At 39.2% G+C, this 11636-nt stretch overlaps 1 protein-coding gene across 3 annotated transcripts in view; it reads right to left on the bottom strand.

The window, feature by feature from the left end:
• The window catches only part of LOC112124089 (poly(A) specific ribonuclease subunit PAN3), a 115460-nt gene that overhangs the window by 33988 nt on the left and 69836 nt on the right, over positions 1-11636 (bottom strand). For 2 of the 3 annotated variants that reach the window (XM_026653447.1, XM_026653449.1), the window contains 6 exons: positions 6818-7065; positions 5557-5661; positions 4603-4660; positions 2035-2196; positions 1594-1710; positions 470-571 (listed from right to left, as the gene is read on the bottom strand). In XM_026653447.1, coding sequence (XP_026509232.1) covers positions 470-571; positions 1594-1710; positions 2035-2196; positions 4603-4660; positions 5557-5661; positions 6818-7065 — 792 coding nt within the window. The remainder of the gene's footprint in view (positions 1-469; positions 572-1593; positions 1711-2034; positions 2197-4602; positions 4661-5556; positions 5662-6817; positions 7066-11636) is intronic. The other variant, XM_026653448.1, reaches the window with a different exon arrangement.

The following is an 11636-nucleotide window of genomic DNA, read 5'->3' as shown; positions in this document are numbered from 1 at the left end:
CTTTGAAAATCCCACTGGTAAGTAATTTGCCAAGTGCCACCCAATGATAGAGTTGGGATTAGAGCTCAGGAGAGCCTGACTCCCAGTCCCATGTTCAATCTAGTAGACCATACTGCCAAAAAGTTGTTGTAGCTTACAGTTGCCAGCTTTCATGCACTAAATAAGCACCCCGACTTTCACAATAAGACAAAAATCAAGCTAATCCCATTGCTCAACTGGTTCAGTCTATTATTTAAAATACTTCCCATACATTTATTTTCACATAACACCTACAGTGTGCTAGGAACTTTACAAATAAACTAGGAAAAGAGAAGTAAAGACCCTTGTCCTGTGGTACTTACAATATAATTAATATCTGACTAACTAAAAAATGATAAAGCTGAACTTACCTATTTCTCTGCCCAACTAACTTTACACCTCAGATATCTGAAATAGTTTCTAAAGTGACAGTTGAATGCATTTTCCTTACCCCATTTCCTTTTAGTGAAATAGGCATCAGCACTAGGGTCATTAAAGTGTCTGCTCATCATAGTCTCTCCTCCAGCATGAAAATCGTATGCAAACACAAGAGCTTAAAAATAAAAAGATGTGTAAGTGACAACAATTAACAACTCTAATACAGGGTTTCTCAGCCCATAGCTCATGACCCAAAAGTGGGTTGCCAGAATGCATCAAAAGGTTACGGGCCTGGCTGAACTCAGCTCCCCACTCCGAATATTGTGATCTGGTGCACAGGGGAGACAGGCCAAACCTAAGCGGTGCTGTGGCTCCAGAAATCTTAATGCACAGAGTAGAGAGCTGAGCCCCATGCAGCTCTGCAAGACAGTAGCTGTGAGGGAGTGGTAGGTGCCACATTCTCTGGTAACTACTGGCCCCTTGATGTACTCCCCCACCCCACAGGAAGGTGACTGCCCGTCTTACATATCCCATCCTGCCCCCCATCCCAGGCCCCCTGATGTACCCCTCCTCCCACAACCAGGCAAATCCCCCTCTGTCATATCACCCATCATGGCCACCAGCTACCCAGCGCTTCCCCCACTGCACCACCAGCCCCTTCTGCCCCCAACTCTTTCCCCTAGATTCCCACTTTAGCCTGAAGATGAAAAATCCCCACCCCACCCTTTTACCCTCTGCCCCCCATGGGCCATGTGTGGGGGCTGTGTCCCCAGGCCCTTCTGTCCTCATATCCTCCCTCAGTCCAACATTGCACCCCACACTCCTCTGCCCCTCCAATTCCTTTTCCAGCACCCCTGAACCCCCAACTCCTTCTTCATTACAAATCCCCAAATCCCCCTCCAACCCCGTGTCCTCCGATACCATAGGCTGGGGGGGAGACACTTTTTTTTTTTTTTTTTGAGGTGTCAGCTCACTGCCACTCCCCCAATTCCATTGTGGAGCATCTGGAATCTTAGCTCTGAGTCCCCACTCGCACCAGTGGAAGGGGATTGTCATTGGATCTTGGGGAGTCTCAGGGGATCTCTGTCTCGTGACAGGCCATCAAGGGTTACAAATGGGTCCTCAACCCAAAAAGGTGAGAACCACTGCCCTAATACCCTCAAAATTACCTCAACAGTTCAATTCCCGGAAACTTACAATGTTCTCCAAATGCTTTAGTGGTAAACACTTCACGCAGAGTTACAATATTTGAGTGTTGAATTTTTTTCCACATGTCAACCAATACCATGCACTTTGTGTTAACAAGACGGAAACCTGAGAAGAGAATAAAACCCACACAGTTTAATTACATTTATTCAGTGATTTTAGGATCCATTAGATTTGTTTAAAAAACTTTGGTATCTGTTCTGAAAGTACTGAGCTGCCACCAACAGAGGCACACCAATATAAAACTTTGCTTGCTCATTTCCAACACTATGGACTGTTATCTAGGCCAAACTCTGCTCTTATTCCAACAGAATGATTCATTTCAAAGCCAATTTAAGATTTATGCGTAGTATTATAGAAGTGCAAATGTTTTAGGTTTAAGTATAGGTAGCATTGAAGTTTAAAAAGATGACAACTTATGATTTCCCTCACCATGTATCCTCCGAAGGCAATATGGCAGATCATCTTTGCTATTTACAGCTTTGTAGCATGATGTAATGTACCCAAAGTTGCTTGTTTTCTGTATCCGATTGGGTGGTGGCAGTGGTTCTAAAGGGAAAAGGCTGTGGTAGCTGTCAACTTCTGTAGGGACTGCTAAAGCAGTTTATAGAAATATATTAGACACTAATTGCATTTGTAAAATCAATATTACAGTAGTAAAGAAAATTTGACTATTAAGATGTCAAACAATACTTTGTGTTGTGTCTCAGATACATGCAACAAAAAAAGTTAAAATTCATAATTCTATCTTTGGCACAAATATGGTTTCCTGTGAGATATTTTTGGATAACAGATATATGTGCTTTCTGAAAAATAGTCTTGCCATACTAAAAGTAAACAAGAGAAGTAAAAGCACTGTGTGCCATGAAGTACCAGCTTCAGTCTAACATTAAACCAATTCATCCATAAATAGTGGGGAGCAGTACATTGGCAGGTGCCCAACAAATTGGGATCATCTTTTGGTCTGCCTCGAAAATTTACTTTTTCTTGCAGCTACCGAGGATGAAGATATGAAGGGACATGGATGACCCCCAGTACCCACACAAGCCTTGTGAATATGAAGCCCCCAGTAAACTCTTGACTTCCGTTACGAGAACAGCAGAGAATAGCAAAGACAGACAGTCAGTTTTCAGAATGAATACACGATGTTGTTTGGAGAGTATGGGGAACTGGACAGCTTATAAGACATCTAGGAGGACAGTCGAGACTAGGAAACTAGGCTGTGTTTTACAATGTGTCATTTCATGTGCTAACACTTGTATTTTAGTCCCAACTTTGCACCTAGACAGGGCAAACTGCATAAAAAACATGTTAGCTGATTGCGGTCAATGATAAGTTCTCCAAAAGACTGACCATGATGAGCAACTGCACAACTTCCCCAATCTACACTAGGTGCAAAATCTGTCAAAAATCATGTTAATTAGCATTTTAAAACACAACCTATCTTACTAGTTGAGACAGAGTCTTGGAAAAACAAAGTCTTCTAAACATAAACCCACATTTACCAAGGCTTGTCGACATGGAGACTTAGTGAGTGGCAAGCCAGGGTGTGAATACTGAGCATACAAACCTGCTGAGTACTAAGTGGCCATGTGGACCCTGCTATCGTGCACTAAAAGTTCTGAAGTGAGCTTTGACATACTCTTGTTTCAAATGGCAGTATGTCAAAGTGCACTATGAAACTTTAGAGTGTGGTAGCAAGGTCCAGACATGCAGTTAGTGTGGAGCAGGCTATTATGCTGTAGATTTACATCCTGGCTTGCTGTGCACTAAGTCTCCCTGTAGATAAGCCCTAACTAGTAAAAACACTGAGTTTAAACAAGGTTTTACTTCCTCAACTCATCTTCCTCTGTTTAAATCATTTAGTGAAGTCAATCCTGTATGTATATATGCAGGGGGGGGGGAAAAAGGACAAGAAAACAGGTTGATGGACTTCACAAGCACTGAGGACCATTGGGCTCAAGCAGAAGTTGGGGGAGGGGTTGCTAGGGAGAAAGTTCTTATTAAAAAGCAAATACCTTTGAGTAGTGACAAATATTATGGATGTTGGTTGAATGCCTTTGTTTAGGAAGAATTTCTCAAAAGTGATCCCATGCAAAAAGTTCCTCTAAAGTATCACAATAAATGCTTATTACTAAACCTGTAGAATTTTACTTGTTTTTCCTCAATAAAATACTTCCTTGGTCTGATTTTATACAGACAAGCTCCTAGAACAGTTCACCTATTTCTTGGTAGTGAAGTAGCACCCTAAATATTCCTTCATCCAATGCCTCTCAGGGTATTTTAATACAAAGGAAAAGATTGCGCAAGAACCCCTCCTGTCAGCATAGGTAGTGTCTACACTGAAGTGTTGCAGCTGTGCTGCTGTAGCATTTTAAGTGTAGACATACCCGCAGTACACAAAGCTGAAGCCTAGAAACATAGTCAAGTTGATGGGTTTAAAAGTCCTTCTCCTGATGATCTGCATACATATTCACTTTTGAAAAAGTAGACCTTAGCTGCTGTAGTCACCCAATAGAATGCGTGAAAGCAAACCATGCTTAGAGCCAACCATGCCACTAACTGGATACAAAAATCAGTTACAATGTGGATTGCGGACAGGATCTAAAAGTGAAATCTGCTCAGTGAAGTTAAGAACTGCTTACTTTTTAAGCACAGATAAATGGTGTTAAACAGAAAACCAGATTAAGTCAGCTAAAGAATTTTAAAATAAAGAAAAGAAAATATGCAGAAGAAACAGTGAACAGTAGAGACCTCATGTTTGTAAAGTGCTTTGAAGGGGCAAAGTATTAAAACAATGACATCTGTTATTAACAGCTCTAGTATAATCAGATCAAGTCTTACACTTCATAAAAAACTAAATTCAGGAACAGTTTTGCTAAAACATGCTGTTAATATATATTTGTAACAAAGTTAGTAGTGCTACGCAATTGTGAGAGCAAACAAAACTTGCTTAGAATAACCACAGACAATTATGACTGTGACTTTCTAGTTACTTACCAGGGATATCTGCTTGATCAATTTGAGCCATTGTTATTAAATGTCGGTTGATCAGCTCCTGAGGAACAAATTATGTAGCCTTACAGTACAGAACATAATTTAGTTGATCATCTTTGCTAAATTTACAGCATAATACCTAGGAAAGGCCAGGTTTCAATACTAGAATAGCTAGTTGACTTTTTAGGAGAACTCGCATCACCAGCTTGGAAAAATTAGGGGTTGAATCTATGGACTTTCCACCCAGGTAAAACCTGCACAAAAGGGAGGCTGCCTCAGGACTACTGCTTCTCATTGGAAGGAGGTTAAAATGGAAAAAAAAAAAAAAAAAAAAAAGGAAGTGTCGTGTGGAAGAAAGGAGCTGTAAAAGGAGCATGAAAAAGGCAGAGGCATGATACCAAGAAACACCGTAACAAGTCGGAGCAACTCCAGGGGTGATCAGTATTCTGCCCCAGAAAACTAGCAGGTATGCTGAAAATGCTGAGGCAGTTAACTTTACACCCAACTTCATAATACATTTAAATATACCAAAGGAATAGAACTACATACTCTGTATATAAAAAAAATTCACATAAATGAACATTTTCCTGATTATACTTCCATTTCAGTTAGCTGTATTCTAATCAAATTTAAAATAAAACTCCAATGCCTCACAAAATGTTTAGCATGTACAGAAATTCCATAAGATTTACAATAATACATTTCTCTTCAAGTAACCTTTCTTGATAAAAAGATGTGGCATGTAGAAGGTATTACAGTTACAAGTACTGTAATTTCGTTTTTTTATGGTACCTCTATTTCTGTCACATGATTACATTTTTAAGTCTGGAATGAAGAGAATTGTCTCAGTGGTTTTAATGTGCCTATTTCCCTTGTTGTTGTTTGTGGTTGCTCAACTTTCTTAAAGACTATATGAAGATATTTAATCATTTCTACTTCAACACTATGACAGCTTACCTGTCTGAGTTCATCTGTCATGAAGAAGGAAGGTGCATTTGCTTTTGGCTGCATATAAGCAACATGAGGTGCAGTGGGAGGGTAAATGTGATAGTTTGGAAATACCTAAAAGGGGGGGGAAAATTAAAGATTATTTAAGACTTATTTCCTTTAGAATTTGGAACATTTATCTGATTTTGATATGCTTTTATTCTGAGCATTTTTTAACCCTGGTGACTTGACTTAAAATCCTCAAAATGGTACATGTGCTATGAATGTACTTCTTGCAGTCTCTACATTTTTCTAATGTGACATTCACAGCCAATGCAACTTCAGATGATTTTTAAATCTAACACTAACTGTCCTTCTTTCACATCCGTAAATGCAAGTTTCTCTTTATCTTGCACAAATGAAAGATGATTATTCTTTGAGTTTAACAATTTTTAAAAAAATGCTTTCTTCTTGCTGTTGTGTGAAAAACCCCACACAAATGGAAACAAGCAAAACAGATACAGAAGTTTTCTCATCTCTCTTTCAGTTATAATAATCTTAGATGTTACTTGTAAGTTGTAACACTAATAGGTCAGCTATTCAGACAATGTGATTTTTGAGTTGACAGTACCCTTTTAATTACCCATGGATTTTTCCTACCATCTTTCCTTATAATTCCTATACTTAGTTACAACTTTTAAATTAATGGAAATTTCATCAAGAAGTCTTGTGTACATACAACAGACCAGACTCCGTAAAACATAAGGTATCATAATTCTGAGTTGTCATCAGAATGCTTCCTCTCTAGTCAACCTTTACTAGAATTCTGCACAAAATTGTAAGTTCCAGTTTGCCATTTAAATATTGCCCACATTATGCAACTATTTAGGGTATTATTTGACCACCCCCACCCATCATCACAGCATTTTAGCATCTGCATAACTCAACTCAGTAACCTACTCCTAGTTTCAATTTTTGATGAGTCCCAATAGGCTGCCCTTTTGGGGGGGGCGTGGGATGGAACCTAACACATTCAGCACAGAAGTGCAGAAATAGAACAGTCAGAAACAGCAAAGGAAAAAAACCTGCCCCATAGCACTCTCATATCACTTGAGTAATACCACTCAAAATTAAGATCTGGCAAGAGAAAGTATCCAGGTAACAGCTTCTGTGCCAAGTTTCAATAGAATACAAATTAGTAGCAAGATTAAACATCACTCAAACATCTTCATTTTATGAAAAAGCTAAGATAGGGTCAAAAAGGTTATGAGGGTATCAAAACCAAACATACCATTCCTGTGAGAGGGGCTGGAGTTGTATCAGTGTAGAAATATGTTGTTCCACCCACAGTTTCCTTCTGAATCACCTGGCCAGTAGATGGAGGTTGGGAGACAGCATTAGTAACAGGAGTAGAGGCACTAGTAGGCACCATATAATTTGCTGGGTTTGGAGTATGACTTCTTCTTCTAGGAGCAGGAGATGTGTGAGGAGTAATTTTAGGGGAGTGAAGAGGAGAAGATCCTGCAGACAGTGACATTCCTTAAGAAGACACAAGAAAATTTTCTTGAACAAATTTTTGCTTTGTGGAAATATAAAGACTAACTCAAGGCTTGAAAAACCTACCTCATCTACTTGTTCAAGGCAAAATGAAATTTTGGTAGGTGAGAAGGGCCAGGAAGCTGCAACTTCCTTCTGCAGGAAGGCAGGGAGCAGAAAGGCATAAGCACCACTATTTCTTTATGAAGCATTAAGGGGACAACATAGCAGTACAAATGGAGAAGATAGATTTTCCCCAGGAAGAGGACAGACCCAAAACCATCTGAATCTTTGCTTCTTTTAAAAGGAGAGCAGGACAGTTGTGGTGGGGGACTGGAGAACATGTGGCCTAGATGTAGGAGAAGGAATTAAGATGGCACACGGAATACAGTATGTCAAGAGGGAGATGGGACTGAGAGCAGAGGAGCCTTGCAAAGACAGAGGAATAACCAAATTATTGGCATGCTTGTAGGGGCAGAACTGGTTTAGTTGTGTGCAGATAATATAGGGAATGAAAATGTGTCAATATATATTAGCACTAATTTTTACACAAGGTAGTCAAGTAAATAATCAGGAAAGTTTTTCAATGTAAAGCAGTAAGCGCTTTAAAGAAGCTGCAGTAAGCGCCACCAGGACCCTACACCCCCTCCTGCACCCCAACCCCCTGCCCCAGCCCAGAGTTCTCTACAACACCACAAACCCCTCATCCACGGCCACACCGCAGAGCCCACACCCTCAGCTGGAGTCCTCACCCTCCCCCGCACCCCAATCCCCTGTCTCAGCCCAGAGCCCCTCCTACACCTTAAACCCCTCATCCCCAGCCCCACCCCAGAGCTCGCACCCCCTCCTGTACTCCAACCCCCTCGGTTCCAACCCAGAGCCCCTTCCTGCACCCAAACCCCCTCATCCCCAGCCCCACCCCATAGCCTGCACCCTCAACCAGAGCCCTCAACCGCACCCTGATGTCCAAGTCCTATGGACAACTTTAGAATCTCAGGGCTGATGAGTACTTTAGTGCTGCAACTGGAACAGACAGGGGCACCCTATGTTACATTCATGCTTTAGTTAATGAGCAACTTCTCATTCAAGAATATTGCAGATAGCGATACAAGACATGAATATTCCCTGTTCCCAAATATCCTTAAATTCATTAGGAATCAAAAAAAAAAAAAATTCATCCAAGATTACTTTGACGTTTTCAGATAGTATAGCATTTTCAGACAGTATAGGAGTGGGCACCAGCCTACAAAAATAATTTCAGAAGTTTATTCTATTGGCCCCAACTACCTCATTTGTAAGAAAAACCCCTGGAGTTACAGATAGAACATATACATCTGGGTGAGCAGGCTAAATACAAGAAAGGCTGGTATTAGAGTGTTCCCTTTAATATTTCTCACTTTAGGCACACAGTTTTCCCCACCGGAAACAACTTTAACCTTTCCTAATATGACTAAAGTAAGCCTTTCCAGACTTAAATATCCTCTCTGCAAAACTGTACCATAGTGCCAACGATATTTACCAATCAATATGACGAGCTATAAAAGGGAATATAGATTCTACCATGTAAAATGCAGCCCATGTCTCAATTCTGTATAGCTACCAAATATGTTAATAGATATAAATGTAACTTTTGGTGACTTTCTGATAAAAAAATTAAAAGACAGAGTATGTTAAGCTGTGGAATAATGTAAGCTTTCTTGGGTTTTGAAAATAGCTGAAATTTCATCTGAAATAAGTGTATTCTGATGGTACTATTAAAAGCTATTCACCAAATTTGCACTCTAGCTTTGGTTCTAGTAAAGAATTTTTAGGCAGCTCAAAAGACATGCATAATAAGTTAGGTCTGTTTCTTTCCATCAACAAAATTGGAAGATTTCCTCAGAAAAAAATTTCTCCTGTCTTTCACAAAAACACTGAAAAAATCTTGCGACTTTTCCAAATTCCAAAACATGTTTATCTTTAATACGTCGTCTTATGCATTTTTTATATATGTGAGCCATATTAGACTTCTGGCATGGCAGCTTGCTTTATTGTGGCAATACATATTGTATTTTGTATAATCAAAAATGGAAATTATAAATAGGTACTTCTGAATGACTAGATTCAGAATGGCTAAATTTAATACTTTGAAGTATTCTTAAGAGGGGCTATATGAAGCCTTCCACAGAGTCCTGATCTGTTTTTTTGCTCTTTAAACCCTGCCTAAATTGTTCTAGCTTGTTCCAGAATGTGTGATTACAATTCAATTAACTCTTCCAGCACAAAGTGTTATGCTATGAAGTTAACATCCATATTTATGCTGCAAAGAAAAGCAAGATTTCTCCATTAAAAAAAGGAGCACCCACTAATAGTCTAGAGCAATTGAATAGTGGTTAAACAATTACTGCATATTATATTAAAAGACTAATTTTAACAAGAGAGCAGATATGAAGGTTCTGTATTTTCTCCCACTTTAATGTGGAGAGGAGATAATGATTTCATAGGAAACAATATACCAAGTCAAATATGGAAGGAAAGCCAATAAAATAATGGCCTACAAAATCAAAATGAATTTCATACAATTTATGTCCACTACACAATTCCTTAAGCCAGGGAAAGATTTGAGTATGTCTCTTCTATCCTATTTCAGTTATTTTATGGTATAAAATGCTTGACAATTATTAATTAAAAGTATTTATTACTGAGTGATCCAAAACTATACCAAAGTAATTGCTTCAAAGAGTTTACTGAAAAAGAACTAGTTCAATTAAAGTGTGCAGTTGTAGACTGGAAAAGTAGTAGCCACCACTTAATGAAATAATGCCTAAGACTGCTTTATGTGGTAAAGTTTAATATAGAATATCTGTAAACAGCAAAAAAAAGTTATATTGCACTGTATATCTTGTTGGTTTGGGTATAAATATAGTCCAGGGTCTGTGTTAAAAGTATGCTATGAACATCGGTTGATGTTCTCAAAACCATTTTCATGGGGCCAATAAAGCAATGTACGACCCAGCTGTGGTTATAGGTATAGTTTCATCCATTTTTCAATGTTAACAAGATCTATTTCCATTTGCAGTAGTCAAATTAATACATCTAATGTTTAGAAAGTTATGTTTGTTTAGCAAAGCAAAAGAGGAGGGAAGGGAAACAGGAGAAAGGGATGATTACCATTACACAATTTTGCATACTGTATTATGCTTACTAGTCAAAATTTGAAATGCGCATGAAGTTCAGCCCTGCACTTAGGTTTCAGGGGTTTGGGTAGCTTTTGATGAACTTCTGACAGCTTGAAGGAACAAATTGGTGGTCAGAGTATCCAGCCTGGAAACTAGACTCTCAGAAACTCTCTCATATCAAGCCCGCTCAACGTAGTGGTAGTCTGTTTTGCCAATGCACATGTTGAGTGAAATGGTTGGAGATAGGAAGGGTTTTTTTTAAAATCAGAGTTTCTTTTTATCCTGCTGGAACAGCAGACCTGTTTGTTGCAAGAGACTTGCAACTTTGCTTTTGGTCCTGTGGGTGATTCCAGTAGGCTAGGAGTGTCAAATATCCAGCACATCTGATGGATTTATAAGGCTTGCATTGCAAATTCAGATTTTACATCATCATCTCTAAACTTTCATTTTAAAAAAAAATGTTTCCAGCCTTCTTGGTAGCAAAGAAAATCGTCCCAACGTAAGCAGTGCAACTAATGTAGTGCTGTCAATGTGAGTTTGCAGACTGTCTGAACCTAAGACTCAGGGGTGTGAACTCCCCTGGCCACCACTAACTTAATTGAGGTGTTAATTAAAAAAAGAAAAAAAGAAGAGAAAAGAACCTAATGTCAACAACTAGTGAAATGGAAAAGAGGGTAGAAATAAAGCTCACTGGGAAAAGCAGACACAGGGAAATGCTGCAAGAAAGGAAATGTGGAAGAAAGAAAAGAGGATAGAGGAAAAAACAATGAAGTACAGAAACCAGTTTAGCATATCTTCCCATTGACTGATACTGAATGCAACAATAAAGGCACTGAATAAGCAATAAGACAGATTGTGGAGCCCCTGATCCTGTAAGTAGAACCATTGGCTTCATTACACCTATTTACAGGGTAAGCGCTCATCCATGTTATTAGGGGGTTGCACAATTTATTTCTAAAGGTTTCATAAATGCAATATTCTACTCTTGATCTTTACACAAACCTGCCCCTGACCATAGTAAGAAAATAGTAAAGCCATTTCCATCTCCTCTATGGGAGAGTTTAAAGGTCTGAGCCCTGTGAGTGATTAACTGGTAGTAGGAGCACCAAGATACGAGCTTTGAAGAAGCTGCTGTCAAGCTGTTTTTTTCATCCTCAGTGGGAGAAACCGATCTTATCTGATAATGGAGAAAGCTGGGGAGAGAGCTTCCCATTTTCATCGCTGCCTGTCATCAGCCTCTCTTATCTTCTCGCACAGTATACTCAAATGTATCGTTAAGGTAAGCTCTCTCTCACTTACAGCTTATCTTGCTTCATTATCAGTCACATTTGAAATATGATCCGTGTATGCTTTGCTTACCTATAGTTCTTGTGGTGTGTGTGTGTGTGTGTGTGTGTGTGTGTGTGTGTGTGTGTG

The sequence above is a fragment of the Terrapene carolina genome, unplaced genomic scaffold (genome assembly GCF_002925995.2).
Source record: "Terrapene carolina triunguis isolate 2854851 unplaced genomic scaffold, T_m_triunguis-2.0 Scaffold139, whole genome shotgun sequence".
Classification (NCBI taxonomy): Eukaryota; Metazoa; Chordata; order Testudines; family Emydidae; genus Terrapene; species Terrapene triunguis.
Note: the sequence above shows the minus strand (reverse complement) of the source record. Positions and strands in the feature narration are given on the sequence as shown.